This window comes from Nymphaea colorata, chromosome 3 (genome assembly GCF_008831285.2).
Source record: "Nymphaea colorata isolate Beijing-Zhang1983 chromosome 3, ASM883128v2, whole genome shotgun sequence".
Lineage (NCBI taxonomy): Eukaryota > Viridiplantae > Streptophyta > Magnoliopsida > Nymphaeales > Nymphaeaceae > Nymphaea > Nymphaea colorata.
In genome coordinates this window covers 16,800,199-16,816,922 of record NC_045140.1, presented here as the reverse complement: position 1 = coordinate 16,816,922, position 16,724 = coordinate 16,800,199, and the positions used below count along the sequence as shown (strand labels likewise).

The following is a 16,724-nucleotide window of genomic DNA, read 5'->3' as shown; positions in this document are numbered from 1 at the left end:
AGTTCGCGGTACCTTGACAAATCCAAAAAACAGGCGGACAGAGACCAAGAGATTGGCATAAAGTAGCCAGTTCTTAGATGAACTAATTTCGCGAATATATGAGAATGCATTTACTCGAATATATTTTGCCAAGTCTATTGCTCGAAGAGAGAGTACTTTTACCGTCTCGGCATTAAAACGTCTGAAACTTCAGCTGCAGACTAACGAAACTCACTTCAGTGATTAGTAGCTGGCAGACTTTCAAAACTCGAAGTGGAAGTTGGGGGCCTTTTGTTCCATTCTATCTCTGGTGCGCGGGCTATATTTCCCTATAAACTCGCATGCAAGGCGACGCTGGCCAAAATAAACGATTAAAAATGTTCCGACTCTCAAACAGTGAAACAAAGCCAACACCATGCACCGATCAGTAATGTTACAAAGATCTCAATGCTACTCGGCCAACGTAGAGAGGAGGCATACGGGGTCCGAAGATCATCCCACTCCCATAACCAGAAGATCAATAAAATTAGAGAGAGAAAACGAGAGATATTGGATGACAAAATTATCTCAAAACCAGCCACTAGAGAGAGAGGGAGAGCAAGACAAAATTATCTCAAAACCAACTACTAGCACGATAAAATTTGTCATAAGCAGCCACGAACGTCCGACAGAAATAGGACAAAACATCTGTTTCTGAGGAAAAGAAAAAAACACAGGCGGATGAAGATCCACAGCACAGCCAAGGATAAAACACTTAGTACTTGTATCCCTTCACATGGAGGCTCTCAGAGGCCAATCCGCCGGCATTACCACCAGCATACTTGCCAAGCGTGGCGTCCGAGTTGGCCTTGCACCTCGTCAGGAACGCCTCCTGTGCAGCCTTAACGTTCTCCTCTTTTCCCTTCCATGTCTTCAGCGTGCTCTGCTGCAGGGCACGCCCAAATGAGAACGACAATGTCCATGGCTTCAGCACATCCAGCTTGTTCATGGCGTTCAGATTCACCGACGCCTCCTCCTCACTCTGCCCTCCTGAGAGGAACATGATGCCTGGAACGGCGGCGGGAACAGTGCGCAGAAGCGCCCGAACCGTGTAGTCGGCGACCTCCTCCGGCGTTGCCTTCTTCGGGCAGTCGGAACCAGATGTCACCATATTGGGCTTGAGAAGAGAACCCTCAAGGAGAACATGGTGATCGTTGAGGGCCTTGTATACAGCTGCCAACACTCGCTCTGTTACTGCCGCACATTTCTGAATGTCATGGCTGCCGTCCGTCAGGATCTCCGGCTCGACGATGGGGACGAGGCCGTTCTCTTGGCAAATAATGGCATAGCGAGCTAGGCCATGAGCGTTCTGCTGGATTGCGAGCTCGGTTGGCTCCGTAGGTCCGATCTTGAGAACAGCACGCCATTTCGCGAACCGGGCGCCGGCCTTGTAGTATTGCTGGCACCGGGCAGCAAGGCCGTCAAGGCCCTGAGTGGTGGTCTCTCCATTGGTTCCGGCGATCTCGACGGTGCCCTTGTCGACCTTGATGCCGGGAAGAACCCCGCCGTCAAGAAGGACGTCGACGAAGGGCTTGCCGGAGGTGGTCTTCTGGTAGAGGGTCTCTTCGAAGAGGATGACACCCGAGAGGTAAGGCAAAGCACCAGGGGCTGTAAAGAGTAGTTGGCGGAGGGCTTGGCGGTTAGCCTCTACATTCTCGACGTTGATACTGGCGAGACGCTTGCCGATGGTGCCGGTGCTCTCGTCGGCAGCAAGGATGCCCTTGCCGGGAGTCGCAATGTATTTAGCATTCTTGATAAGTTCCTCTGCATATATTAGCGCAATATTAAGGACAAGAATGCAAAGGAAATAGATAAACCTTTCTACTAAATCAGGACCCCGAGGAGAAACATAATGAAGCGCCTCTTACCATAGGTCCATAACAAATAAAAGAAAAAAAAAATCTTAAGAGTTAAGATAATTAATAAAAGCTAAACAGAAAAGGGGCCTTTTAATGTCCGATACACTTAACGAGACGCTACAAAAACACAACAAATTTTCAGATCCATCTTAGATACGTTTGGAGAGGAGAACCGTCGCAGCTAGATCACGCTTCACGGTCTCTTATAAGTTTGGACTAGATAAAGAAAAATAAATGAATAATACTAAAGTATAATCGTGACATGCGGACAAACTTTATATGCAAAAAAATCTAGAACATGCCAGACAGGTCCAAGCAAAAACGTTTTTAGAAACATTTCTTCCAGCAGAAAACAAGCTTCTAGAAACGCTTCTTCTGAGAATGAGTGATTCTCCCAGTACGCATGCCTAACTTGGGGGTACAAATCCAGTTTTTTCAAGATCGCTTCTCTAGTTATCGTTTTGAAAAGGCGGGAAAAGAAAGAAGAAGAAAGGGGAAATAAGCATCTTTCGCAGTATATAAATCAGGGAGCGAGATGAACATAAACAGAGTCCAGAAAACCAGAAGCAGATGAAGAAGAAGATACGCAAGATAGGATCTCAAGGAGAAGCCCACTGAAAAACCAGAACAAATCAAAACAAAATCACTTTCCGTGATCAGAAGCTCAAATGATGTCAGAAAAGAAAGAGAAAGAGAAACTTTCAGCAACTCACTAAGAAGACCCTCATAAAAGGAGAGGAGCCAACCTACCATGATCTAACAGAAGACATCAAAGTTGCAACATCAAAACTTATCAACAACTAGGCAGACGAGAAACGAGATAAGAGAGACCGGCCACTGGTATTCACCTGAGTACTTCCCGTTGTAGGCCGACATCTTCGACTGGAAGAAGAAGAAACCCTAGATCGGAGGCGGGAGAGAAGGCGACAGAGGCGTGAAAGAAAGATTCTGGAGAGCACAGGGAAGCTCACTCTCCCGGGGACCTATTAAGAGTAAAGCAGTAAAGAAACCGGTGGACCGACTCGTGGATTTAAAGAAGAGGGCACATAGGAATAACCGTCCTCCGCTCGCCACGTGTCCTCATAAACCCGCTGGCTCTCGGCCACGTGGATTTCCACCGCTCGGAGTTTCGGCCAGCTCTCAGGTTCCGATCCGCTTTTGTCTGGGAGATTACGAGAGAGGTCCCGCTCTTTGCAAAATATTACCAATTTGTCATAGATCGTCCGGACCTAGCGTCTCCCGCCGGTCCGGACGTGGGCCTGACCACAAGAGAAAGCTCTATATGTCAAAAATAAAATTTAATTGTATACGTATATATAAGAATTACGGATTTCCCTGCTCGATTTCATTTAGATGAAAAAAATGCTCCAACTTTTTACACCACACCGCGTAACAATCACATCTAGCCGCTAGCGGTCTGCCGTGAGGGGTTGATGGGTAATTTTGAGAAAAACTTGCGGCGCCCAGGAATTGTGAAACAGCGGCTCGAGAAAGCAACGGTTGATATTGAAATCAGAGAGGGTGGCGGGCGGTGGCGGTGTGGGTCCCATCTCCTTCTCCTCTTTTTTTTTTTTTTTTTTTTTTTTTTTTTTTTGGTTTTTTACCCTTTTTGCTGTTTTTGTTTTCTTCTTCCCTGTTTTATCTGTTTGTTTATTCAACTACTTTCGAGTGTTTTTCACTCTGTTGTTGCGGCTGGCAATGGAAATGTTGTGTGTTTTCGAAAGGGATCGTTTACCTAATGTGCTGCAAAATTAAGATGCTAATTCCTTTTCTTTCAAGTTAATGGGTATTTAGTAGTTGGACCCAAGTTGGCCATCAACATGGTTTAGGATAAATATTAGTTGCATCCGATCGTAGATATTTTCAGGGTATCTCATGGTGGATGCCCGGAATCGATGCTTTTTGCAGAGATATCGAACGTCCTTCTTTTTTTTTTATTGTTTTCAAGAATGAAAACCACGGAACCTTTCGGACACAGATTTACCGTTGTCCTTTTTTATCACGAAATCTTTTTACTGTTATCATTAACACACGGCTCCATGTTTGCAGTACTTTTGTCATATAGAGAGAGAGAGAGAGAGAGAGAGAGAGAGAGAGATTTAAGCCAATCTGCAAAATCTAACTTTTACTCTTTCATGTTTTTTCTTGTCCATGAAACGGTATTTTCATAATTTTGAGTCCAATATATGACCTTCTCATGCATTACAACTTGATGGGTAGAAACTTTCATCATTTTTTGAAGAATGTAGCATAACTGTAAGCAATAGAGTGTTGACGATTGAAGATAGTGGAAGCATGCGGCCAAGACAATTAAAGAGATTTAATTATTTGAGTGCAGTGGGTTTAGTTGTCCCTTAGCTTTTCATTGAGTCTGTCCTCTTCTGCAATACAACTTTAATTGTAAAGCAGCCATCCAAAACATTATATTATGTTTTATATATATAATATACCTTATGAAATGAACACTAAATTAAGTTGTTATTTGGTGCGAGTGTCACTATTCAAAAGCCCAATCGCGTGCCCCTTTCATGCCACCACGAATATGGTGACATCTACTTTTTCTTTCCAAACTTGAATATGACTCACTGAGACGAATTATTTTTCCTCAAATTTTGAGCTTAGTTACAGCTAAACAAGTTTTGCTCAAAATTACAGCGAATCTCATTAATCTAATAAATTTCTTATCTTATTCAAGTGAGAGAGAGAGAGAGAAAGAGATTACAGTTTTGTCATGAAGAGTTAAGCCTAAGGACAATGGTAATAAACGATGCTCAGGCTTCCATGCTATATGCATGTTATTACCCAAAAAAAAAAAAAAAAAAGGTTAACAAGGAAATAATTTTGTATTGCACAATTGCTAGCATTATTAACCCTGATGTCCACATGATCATCATAGTGTTGTCATTTCCCCGCCAGTTGCTACATAATTTGTTGAAAATCGACAACGTAGTTAGGTACTCATGGTAGAGTTGTCACAATAAGACATCATATCTCCAATACTTTAATTGAAACAACAAACACCCCTTATATATGAGCAAGTGAGATATATATATAAGGATGTAAACTGTAAGGGTGTGTGTTTGGTAATCTCGGATGTTAAATTCAAGATTGATTTGAAATCCCTTTTTTGTGAGGTCTCACAAAGTAAACAAACACTGGATTTGAAATCTATTGAAAAATGTGAATTTGAGATCCTCAGTATCTGGGCAAAGCTCAGATTTGTAGTCCAATAGGAGGGGCCCTGAGACCAAATCCTTGGATCTGAGATATCGCGAACATTCCAAAGTAAACAAACGCCCTCTAATGTTACCATTGATACTGGAAATTCCCAGGTTATGTATTGCCTCTCACTTAAGCCAGTTATATTACACATTTAAAATATAGGAGATGTCCAATCTAACTCTTGTTAAACCAGTTCTCATTAGAACATTTTAACTAGTTAGACTAGATCGTGCTATGTGCTAGGGAAATCAAAAAGAAGAAGAAGAAGGAATGATCTAATGAAGTTTTCTCATGTGGGCAATGTAGAACTGGTTCTGATTAGTACTTCGTGATTAATTGATAGTGCAACAGATTACACTTTTCGATCTTGACTTCACACCATGATTCAATCTTTGTATTCCATTAGTTGGTGTATTTTCGATGGATGAATTCGAGTTTCACATCATTTTCTAGCTGGTTCATAATTGGCAGAAGCTCAGGTGGGCTTGTCTGGACAATTGCCTACACCAATTATTTATTTATATAATAGTTCATCATACCTCCATTTCACTTATTCACATGTCGGTGCCCATCAGCATTTTCTGAAGGGTTTGCTCCTTAACAATTTTACTGTATCTTGAGTAAACCATTACATCATTTATTTGTTTTCTTGTAAAGTTTACTACATGGATGTCATCTCCACAGCTTAAACAATACAAATCTTCATAAAAATTACACATTTGGAGTATGTAACTACGAGTTTATAAAAGTTTAATAATCAATCTGTTAGATTTCTTCTTCAGCTCATAAAAGACAGAATCGGGTCATATTCTAACCAGTTGTGGTGATGTAAGGTCCAGATCGAAAATGTGCATTAATCAATTAATAGATATCTAACAATGATATTTAGAAGAGTGGTTGTTATATGTAAGAACTGGATCTACGTTGGACGGTAAGTCGGATTCGGAGCAAATCTGACTTCAAACGATTATTTCAGTCTGAATGTAATCTAAGTCATTGATTTGAGTCTGAATGAATCTGAGTTTCCAATTCGGAATCTATTAAAATCCTTTACGAACAATTCGGGTGCAAGAAATGAAGGTCGGGTAGGATCGGGCATCCCCAACCAGGAACCGGGTCCTTACCCGAGATCTATCAAAACTAAAACGGGTATGGACCCGAATCTACCTTCCCACAAGGTGGTCAGTGTGAGGCGGGAACGCACCTGACTCGAGTCAGCCCCCACCTTTTCCCCGTCGGAATTCTCTTGCAGGAGAGTTGCAAGAAAGTAGAGCGAGCGATCTCGAATCTATCAGGTTTCCTTCCTCCTTGAATTGAGATAAAGAGGGTAGAAAGAAGAGGAAAATCTCCAGAGTTCGACGAATAGAGCAATGGGGACGCAGTGGATCAGCGATTTTCCGCACACCCAAATGGAGAAAAGGCCGAGAAAGCGTCCCAGGCTAACGTGGGATGTTCCTCCTCCCCATTTGGTACCTCAATTTTCCTCTTTTCGCTCTTCCTCCTGCTAATCTTTTCCTGTTTGAAGAATTTAATGTTGTTTTTTTTATTCTTCCATTTGTTGGGGTTCTTCAATTTGGGGATTCGGTTTGCTATTGATTTTCCAAATTGATGGATCGGAAAAGTATAATTGGGAAATTAGAATAGATGTTGATATAAGCGTGACTTCTGTCTTGCCAATTGGACTACTTCGGTATGGACTGCCTTAGTAGCGGAATTTGCTTTTTCATACTTCACAGGTGCCGTGCTTTCCTCTTAAATTGCTGGCTACTCATTTTTCTTCTATTTATCTTGACTTTTGGTTAGCATTTTCAACAGTGTCGTTGTCATTGAAGGGGTGATTCGTTTTTCATTCTTTCCGCTTTAGATATTTTCTCTTGTTTAATTATGCGGTTTTTTTAACTTTAAAGAAAAGGAATGAATTATTCGTCAAATTAGAGAATAATAAATGGCATTTTATTCGACAATCATCTTTTGTTTCTCTTCTTGAAGCTAGGTTCTCTTCCTTTAAGGCGGTATGATTCTCGGAATCTGGAAGTAGTCTGAAATTTCAGTAGGTTATGCACATGCTGTTCGTTATAATACTTTATGCGCATTCAGTGATGTCATCAAAGAGGGAGAAGGAAGAGAGAAAAAGAGAGAGGAATGGCTTTATGGCTTCAGTTTTTGATACAGTTTTTGATACATGCTTTGAAGGGAATTGTTGTTTTCAAATAAAATGGGTCTGTATTGGTTCAGCAAGAATTTGAGATATTTCTTTAGCTGTTGTTGTAGATTTTCTAGATCACACATTTGGATTTTATTGTTTCTTTCAATTGAATGACAAAGTAATGTCAAGTGTAGTACTGATGCTATTATTTTTCTTTGTCTCTTACAAAGGAATTGAATGAATGGCTATGTGTAGGCCCAGCCAGCACTTTATTGTGGGCAAGAAGTCAGGACTGGCACCATCATCAATGACTTTTGCTCTTCTATGTGTTTCAAGAATGCATCCCGTCATGCTTCACCCCCTTGGCGAGAAGATGACAAGGATGGGCATTACACTTTTGCAGTTGGAGAGAACTTAACTCCTCGTTGTAATTATGCTTGATCTTCTCTTACCTTCTTGAATTATGATTTGAGCTGTTTGTTTAGTAGCACAAGCTTCTGCAATTTCATCTGACAGCAATAATGTGTAACTTTTCCATTGCGTAACTATGTAAATTTAACTAGCTTATAGTAATAAAGCCATCAAAATCAACACACACACACAAGCACATACACAGGCATACACATTTATGCGTACACACACGACATGCCTGCACACATAATGAGACTCATTATAGAGGAAAGTAAGGCTCATAGTGAAAAAAAAAAAATACTCTTCTAAGCTACTAATTTAGCCTTATTAACTACATTGCTAGCATGACATGTCCTGATATTTTGTCAGGATTTCTTTGATCAAAACCTTATTCAGCTATCAAACTTCAAAGCACAAGCTTGGGGGTATTATAAAGCTTGTTTATGTTCACCAAAGTAGTGAACTGGTTCTCTCTATTTCTGTTGGATTTCTACTGCAAATTTGATATGTACAATTTTGGGTGCTGAAAGCCTTTTCCTACCTTTGCTGGTTGTCTGGGACGTGGACTCACATACCTTGATTTCACTAGAGTAATTCAAGTAGTGTTAACTTTACTTCTTGAGCTAAATAACCAGTGTGCAAGCATGCAATGATATATTTTCTTATAATTTAGAAAGTTCATGACCATGTTTCTCCTATTGAACCATTATCCCTTTAGCATTGTATCAATGCATAAATGCATGTATAATCCTTTGAACTGTGGCGCATTCCTTTGTGCATTTTTTTCTTTTACTGTCATACAAGCTGTTTATTTTTTTTTATTTATGATTTTGGGCATATCCATGTGAATATATGCTTTTTCCTGTTGCATTTGCTAATTACTTTTGTGTGTGGATCCATGTGCTTTCTTTCATTTTTGATTGCTTTTGATAATCTTTTTCTTACTTTTTTTTTTTTACTTTGGTTTTGCAGACAAGATTCAAGGAAAAATGGGTGAAGGTATCATTCTGCTCTCTGTAGATTTTCATGATTTATGTCAATATAACTTTTATTGTATTATTTCCTGTTAACTGTCAGAAGGAGACTGGTGTGAATGTTATGGCCATCTTATTTGCGCTTTAGATTCTAATATCCTTTCATCAGTTGCTATTTATTCCAAGTCATCTTGAGAGGTTAATTATTACAACGTTATAAATTACAATTAATTAAATATGACTTTTTTTTTTGGGAGTTGGGTATGTTAGTTCTTATAGCTTAACTTTCCTGTCATTACTCAAATGGAATATGAATACTTCTATGATTATGTTGATGGTAACCAAGATTTTTTTTAGTTTTTACATGCTTACGTTCCTTTAGTGATTCCAAGGAACTAAATGCCTGCTCACTGTATAATTTGTCAATGAAAATGCTTTGAGCAATGCCAGGAAAATGTTTAAGTTGTTCTTCATAGGTTAAAACAACTTAAGATAGTTTGTGCTGCCCTATTTTCACAAAATATTCTCATTTTAAACATTTCACTGTTACCTCTTGTGCCCTTCAGGTACATTTGGGCAGGTATTGGAGTGTTGGGACATGCAAAATAATGAGATGGTGGCTATCAAAATTATCCGTTCTCTTCATAAATACCGTGAAGCTGCAAAAGTTGAAATTAATGTACTCCAGCAGCTTGCAAGAAATGATCCATGGGGTACTCGGTATGTGCCTGTGTTTAGTTACTCCTTTGTTCCTTTTGTAAAGTAATCCCATTTGCTTTGGAGGTTGCAAATGAGTCTAAGTGATTTTATTCTTTGCAGTTGCGTACAAATCCGGAATTGGTTTGACTATCGTAATCACATATGTATTGTAAGTATCTGTGACTTTTCTCATTTCGTATGGCAATGATTGCTTGAGTACTATTGCGAGTTATAACTTTCAAGTGGGATAAATGTTATTAACAGGTGTTTGAGAAGCTTGGCCCAAGCTTGTATGAATTTCTTCGGAAAAACAGCTATCGGTCATTTCCTATTGATCTAGTCCGGGAGTTCGGCCGACAACTTTTGGAGTCTGTAGCATGTGTGTGGCAAAACTTGTACCATTTTGTTGTATTTATATTGATTCCACATTGGTATTGACATTGAATAGCGATGGTTGTTTTAAAACTTTAAATTGCCTGCATATTTTGAAATAACATGGTTTTGTACGATACAAGATGAGTGGTTCTTTTGAGAATTTTCTATCCAAATTAAATTTGATTTCCTGTAATCTTTGATGTTCTTTCTTCTCATTCTGTCTTCTTTGCTACTTATGTTGTAGATATGCATGGGTTGCACCTTATTCACACCGATTTGAAGCCAGAAAATATCCTTCTTGTATCCTCTGATTACATCAGAGTGCCAGACTATAAGGTATATGTGATGCAGGTTCTTTTCTCTGTTGTCTAGCTAGGTGTATCCAAATGGTAGTTTTGCATGGAAATCATGGTTTCACATAATCAGGATTGCTGATTTTTCCTTCTTTTTACTTTGTCATGAAGTTGCCATTTCAATATGGTAAGGATGGGTCCTATTTCAAGAATGTCCCGAAGTCAAGTGCTATTAAACTAATTGATTTCGGAAGTACAACATTTGAAAACCAAGACCACAATTATGTAGTTTCCACGAGACATTACCGTGCACCAGAAGTTATTTTGGGTAATTATTTCAATGTTATTCAAAGAGTATTAGTTACCCTATTGTGCCAATTATTTTGTATGAACTGATTGTTAATTTCTGTCATCATGTTTTCACAGGCCTTGGCTGGAACTATCCCTGTGACTTGTGGAGTGTCGGTTGTATACTTGTCGAACTATGCTCAGTGAGTCTCGCTTTTGGTTGGCACCTCTAGATTCGCTTGCAATGATAATATTCAGCTTTTTTGTCCTCCTTTCATGGAAGAGTACCTGGGAAGCATTACTTGCCTACATGTATGTATGCACACACAAATGCAAAGAAGTACATAAGTCATTGATGCTTCTTTTATGAAGAAAATGTGTACTAGCAGTAGAGCTGATTAATAGAAGTTCATTGACAAATGATTTATGTTTTTGTATTTTATGAATTTTTTGGCCTGTATACTAGCTGATCTCATTTTTCTTCCCTCATTCCAGTAAGAGGTCAATATGATTGAATGGATTTTTATGATTTTTTTTTTATGTTTTTAATTTTCTTTCAGCAGTGTTCAAAACTTTCCTTTATCAGCATGTAAGTTCTTTGAATATTTGGATGCTTGACTTTCCAGTTATCCTCAGGTCATTTAGCTCTTTAAGTTTTTTCTTATTCCTTGACATGTCAACGAAGCTAACATGGGAAATAATAGAACTTGGAACTTAAAACAGTAGGGTTTTTCTCCTTGTTGTGTATTTTTCAGTGTTCTCATCTAATTCTTGTGTGCATTTGATGCATAGGGGGAAGCACTTTTTCAAACCCATGAAAACATGGAACATTTGGCCATGATGGAGAGAGTTTTGGGCCCAATTCCTCAGCATATGATTAATAGAGCAGAGTAAGAAGCGATCATTTTTGTGTAGTGCATTTTGATGGGCTGCAAATTCCACTTTTTTTAAGCTTTAGATTAACTGTTCCTGAATTTTTATCTGTGCCTGCAGTAGGCATGCAGTGAAGTACTTCCGTCCAGGGCCAAGATTAGATTGGCCAGAAGGCGCAACTTCACGTGAAAGCTTGAGATCAGTTTGGAAATTGCCTCGCCTTCAGGTATATCAATATGCAGGCTTTTACTGCTTCATATGGGTAGGATGCATTACTTTGGCTAAGATCTTGATGCTCAGTATCTTGTTTTGTCAGTCTTGTTTCTTATTCCCTCTGGACCAGCTTGTCATTTTCCTTTTGTAATTCTCTGTCTTTGGTTTCATTTTGCAGAACCTGGTGATGAAGCACGTTGACCACTCTGCAGGTGAATTGATTGATTTATTGCAGGGCCTTCTTCGATATGATCCAGCTGAGAGACTGAGGGCATGTGATGCCCTCCAACATCCTTTTTTCACAAGGGATCACAGGAGGTCTTGTTTCAGCTGTTAAGATCTTTCCTCCTATCTATTCAAGAGGTAAATTGGTCAGGGTCTTTATTCAATTTTGAGTGGCATGTGGGGGCAAACAGGCATGCGATGTAAGGTAAATGTATAGAAGAATACCTTCTCTGTGTCTAAAATCAACCCTTTTGTGAGTCATTCTTTTCGTCATGATAACCAGAATGCGGTAAACCTTCTACGTGCCCTTATGGATTTCGTCTTCTTGATCTGTGTTGTTCGCTTTGCCACCATTTTTTGATTTTCAGGGAAAAATAAGTGAACTTGCTGATGAGTGAGGTACATCAGAATGGTGGGTTAGGGGCTTCCATCTGGTGCTTTGGGTGATGAAGGCTAATATAGGTAAAAGTTAAGATTCCAAAAAACTGCTGAAATAATTGAATCTTTTAGTTGTCTGCAAAATTCACATGGCATGAAATTATGGAAAACACTTAACAGGACTTGACCAAACCAAAGAGGAAATCTAGTCTCTGGATTTATTTTAAATATCTTCAACTATAATCTACATGGTTTTTTGATTGACGTACATATCTTTAAGAAATCAAGGTTTAGCAATTTTTCATGCTTAGAGATGTGGAGTTCCTTACTCCAGTTTTCTTTTTTTCAGAAAAATAGCAAACCTCCATTTATTTATGTGACCGAATTATCCAGGGACTTCCCACAATAGTGAAATCACAATTTTTAAATTTTTTTTGTTCTGCCACCTGATTTATTACCTATTTATCCACCCCTACCAGCTTTCAGTGAAATGTTCTATTGCCTGAATTTCTGAGCAGCTTTTTTCCTTCATTACTCATCAGTAAAATAGCTTATGAAACGTTATTAGCTCATTTGAAACATGGAACTTCACCGATGCTGGACTTCGTTTTTCCTTTGGAAGACAAGTTTAACAGCTTCGACATGTCTACAAAGTCATGGGGGAATTTTTGCCCCCGAAAATATCATGCACATTGCTTTTACTTTTGTTTTTATTTTCTTGGGTATGGTTTTTAGTTGGGAGCAGGAAGCCAAAGGATGGGGGTGGGGTTCGGTTAAAACCATCGGTTGATCCTAAATCCACTGTCATATTACTGGATTTCCTGCTGCTGCCTATACTTTTTCTTATGAATATTGAAATATGATATTAGGGTAACTATCTGGGAAAAATATAAAACTTTGCATTTTTCATGTCTTACTTTCAAGCTGAAAACTGTGTTGAAGCTCATAAAAGACAAGTTTATTTCATTCAGTTCGAGTTACTGTTAGGGGTGGAGCCAAGGGGGGAGCCGCATGGGCCCTAGCCCCACCTCAAATTTTTTTATTTAAATTTATGTGTACATTTAAAAAATGCACTTGTTTTATATAAAAATTTTGAAAAATGATATTTCGTTTATTTTCAAAATTTAGAAACTTTAATTCGACTCACTTCATAAAAAATTTGTGGCTTCACCCCTGGTTGCTGTCCAGGCTTTAGGGTTCAGGGATGTTAGTTAGTAAAAATAGGCCTTTATAAGGAGATTGATAAAAGAAAAACATTATGTTGTTGAAACACGTCTCACAAATATTGTACTCTTCCTCCAGGAAATATAGTGTACTTCCAGATGTTCTTCCTAGATTCAACAATCCAATGCTGGGCATAATTAATTACACCATGTTTTTGTGGAACAGAAATATGGTGTTGAAATATGCGTTTTAAGAACACAATGTCCTCTTATGAGACACCCTCACTAGTTCATGTTCATGGTAGAACTAAAGTGAGTATGATCCACTTAGAAGCTTGGGCCATATTTTCAGCACACAAAACAGTACAAAAGAATGAACGACCGACCTTCCCTACTGCCACAAGTATTACATTGTTTCACGAATCTGACGGGACTCACAGAGTTTCTTACTGCCAAACGATCCATAAATATGTTTTTTTTCCTATTCAGCTTCATCATTTACCGTCGTGAACAACTGTAACTTTAGAGAAATATTAATAATGTTCTTTTGAAGAAAAAAAGTTTCTAGCGTCCTCTAATTCCCCAGGTATTTCCAAGACATTGGTTTCCCCGGCCCTGCCTCTCTCTCTGTCATCAACTGATGGGTAGCCCATTCAGTTGGGTTGAGTGGCATGGTGTGGTTAGGTTCTCAATTGGAATCTTGAAGGGTGTTATGATGATGGTATTAAAGAGTAATGTTGTTCTTGAGGTTAGGAATGTAAGTGAACTGGTTCTTGTTCATCTCTCTCTCTTGGCGGAAGCACACATCTTTGCACCTAGGGCTGGTAAACGACATGATCGGGCCTTGTTCAAGACTGTTCATTAGCATGCCATCCCGTCCACCAGCACGTCGTCCCTGGATCTTGCAAACATGTTCTAGTTCTTTTTTAAGAAAGGGCTTTTTTGAACTGATTTAATAATTCTTTTTTGGGCTTGGAATTGCTGACGTAAGCCCCCATTCACTAACCTGTGCACAAGAAAGCAATCTGTACATACTGAAAAGAAAGCACACAAAAGAGTACAAAAGAATGAACGACCGACCGACAAGATCAAGATCATTATCTGAATATCCTCTTTAATGTTCCAAACTGCTATCAAACCATCTATGCTCTCGGTGGTGTTTCTCGAGATCAAACTACAGACATACTCTCATCGAATGGAGACAGAAGGATTCCTATCACTAATGGTAGGAGATCAGACCTTTTGGCGGTCAAATATTGCGGACGGCGAATCAGTTCTTCAAAGAGTTTCTTCTCACTGCCTGTGGAAGAGGATTGCTGCATCGGTTCTCTAGGATTCTCCTCGTTGACGCTTCAGCAACTAACATGATCACAACATCTTTCTCCAACGACGTGTTTGATCAAAACGACTACCCGCCAGAAAGATACCGGAAGCGCGAAGAACTTAGCTGTGGGATGGTCGGAAGCCTATGTCATAGCCGTCAACTGCACTCCACCGAATGTGATTCTTGAGACACGAGCAGTGGTACAACCTGATCCTTGATCGTCGTACCTATTTCCTCTTTGGGTAGCGTTTGATAGGTAGGGTCATCTTTCAAAGGAAGCATGTCTTGGATGTATCGGACAGGAGTAACTCTAAAGCAATGGATGAATATACTTAACGCACTTCACACCCGATATTCATTTATAAATTATAACGCATGGAGTCCCTGGCGTGTCTACGGTATAAATTATAACCTCACAAACTGTTTGCATCCGCATGTGTGTGTGACAGATGCTGTATATTGTCTAATCTGGATGAAAGTAGCATTCATACCCTGGATTTGGGTCCAGAGAGGAGATTTGGTTTGTTTGACTTTCTATTAGCATAAGACGTCCTACCCTACTTTTGGTGAGTATCGTTCCTTTGAAGACCTCTCCAAGTCCTTTCCTTCCTTTTTCTCTTTCCCAGTGCCTGGCACTCATTTATAAGCTAAAACGTGAACAAACAAGAAGACAGATTCATGGCACGCAACAAACATGTAGACTGATGTATCACGAGATTTACGTATCATATAATCTATGAAAACACCCCTAAATTTCTGGGAATGAGAAAAAGCCAGTTGGACTTTTTGATATTTCATATATACCTTTTCCCCCTAGTCCCTTGACATTAGGACGACTTTTCCATTAATTTAACCTTGCTGTCAACAACCTAAACTGAGTTAATAAGATCAAATAATGAAGCTACTTGAAAAGAATATTCTTTCTTGTCGTACTTGCTTGAGCAGAAGTTCATACAGTCTTGAGGTCTATGCGTCTTTCGTTTCCAAGTTTTACCGTGTTTAGGAAGAACAATGGTGGTGCTTTGAAAGTAAATGACTAAACCAACGCGGCAACGTCCATTTTTGTTTGAAGTGGAGAGAAACTAAAAGTCCGGTGTCAATCTCAGATGACCTTCTGCGGCTAAGGAGCCCGGCAGTGAGCAGGCAAGAGTCCACCATCTTCTGTTTGTGTGTAGCAAACCTTATCTCGATTAGTGGCCGAAGGTCGTGTCTACTGCACCAACCATTATGAGTTTCTTTTTGTCTCATTAAACGCGCATTTTAAAGCGACGTGTCGGTCATTTTCGCCCATTGCAAACCTTTTCTTTAGAAAAAGACAACCCAAAAGATGTCATTTATAACAAAATTGAGAAGACCGTTCCACACATCCAACTCCAAGAGCCTTTTCTTCGGTTACGTAAATCACTCAATAGGCCGAGAGATGGTGCAATTCGTTATCAAACTAAACAAACATCTAATGCGGGTTCTTTATTACTTACGTCAGAAAAGTAGGTGGGTATTGGCTTTCTTTCACTTATTAAATGGTAGGGCCGAAGGAGATGGGGATTGATTTGACATATGACAAGAAATGCGGAGACAGTTACTTTGCCTAATAGCGATGCCATAATTGCACAAGATTTCCTATCGATCGAAAAGATACAAGTTTGTGTTCTACTTTTCCATTCCGAGGATATCATGCATCATCTTATTTCGTCCACACCACCAAACGATTTGGGGTCTCTCAAGAAAAGTAAGATGGGATCGTGGGACCCATCCAAGTTCACGACATGATTGGGGGTGTGGATAAGCATCAAACCGTAGAGCCGAGGCATTATCTTCCAAAAGGAAATGGCCCAATGGGACCAGCTTGGCGCCACTTCAAAAATAAAATTTAAAAAATGTACATATAATAAATTTTTTTTTAAAAATTACATATAAACTTTTTTGAAAAATGATACTTTGAAACCATATTAAAAATTCCGACATGTTATTCAGCTTTTGGATCCGAATCCAAATCTTGATCCGGCTTCGTGGACCTGCTGACGTTAGCAAATCATTCCATGTATACTTCACCTTTTGTCATTTGCCTCCTCTGAATTCTTTCATTTTTTTTTTTATCGTGGTACTAAACCTACAGGAAGCGTTGATATTTATAGGCGTCATCGTTGACTCGCATACGTAGTTCTTTGTTGTACTGTAATATGCAGTTAATTTATTTATGGGGATTAGGACGTATTGATATTAATTATGTAGCCCATCACGACCATGTGACTTTTTTTTTTTT

At 39.3% G+C, this 16,724-nt stretch overlaps 2 protein-coding genes across 4 annotated transcripts; one reads left to right on the top strand and one right to left on the bottom strand.

Moving 5' to 3' along the window:
- Positions 1-587: 587 nt before the first annotated feature.
- Positions 588-2,884, bottom strand: LOC116251408 (fructose-bisphosphate aldolase, cytoplasmic isozyme 1-like). Its single transcript, XM_031625664.2, has 2 exons — positions 2,726-2,884; positions 588-1,782 (listed from the first exon to the last, which is right to left on the bottom strand). The coding sequence occupies exons 1-2, from the start codon at positions 2,751-2,753 to the stop codon at positions 734-736; spliced, it is 1,077 nt and encodes a 358-aa protein (XP_031481524.1). The 5' UTR covers positions 2,754-2,884; the 3' UTR covers positions 588-733.
- Positions 2,885-6,270: 3,386 nt separating this feature from the next.
- On the top strand, positions 6,271-11,922 carry LOC116250587 (serine/threonine-protein kinase AFC1-like). Of its 3 annotated transcripts, none has more exons than XM_031624328.2 (12): positions 6,271-6,568; positions 7,501-7,672; positions 8,629-8,655; positions 9,197-9,350; positions 9,450-9,498; positions 9,594-9,708; positions 9,949-10,040; positions 10,169-10,325; positions 10,424-10,488; positions 11,078-11,175; positions 11,282-11,384; positions 11,550-11,922. In XM_031624328.2, the coding sequence occupies exons 1-12, from the start codon at positions 6,470-6,472 to the stop codon at positions 11,706-11,708; spliced, it is 1,290 nt and encodes a 429-aa protein (XP_031480188.1). In that variant the 5' UTR covers positions 6,271-6,469; the 3' UTR covers positions 11,709-11,922. The 3 variants fall into 3 exon arrangements, with proteins under 3 accessions (XP_031480188.1, XP_031480186.1, XP_031480189.1); XM_031624326.2 differs by having other exon boundaries at positions 11,279-11,384; XM_031624329.2 differs by having other exon boundaries at positions 7,476-7,672; positions 11,279-11,384.
- Positions 11,923-16,724: the final 4,802 nt, after the last annotated feature.

Coding starts and splice junctions, on each gene's coding strand:
- LOC116251408 (XM_031625664.2), bottom strand. CDS start 2,753: ATGTCGGCCTACAACGGGAAGTACTCAG. Junction 1,783..2,725: donor CTACAACGGGAAGTACTCAG/GTGAATACCAGT, acceptor TAATATATGCAG/AGGAACTTATCAAGAATGCT.
- LOC116250587 (XM_031624326.2), top strand. CDS start 6,470: ATGGGGACGCAGTGGATCAGCGATTTTCCGCACACCCAAATGGAGAAA. Junction 6,569..7,500: donor ATGTTCCTCCTCCCCATTTG/GTACCTCAATTT, acceptor GGCTATGTGTAG/GCCCAGCCAGCACTTTATTG. Junction 8,656..9,196: donor TCAAGGAAAAATGGGTGAAG/GTATCATTCTGC, acceptor TGTGCCCTTCAG/GTACATTTGGGCAGGTATTG.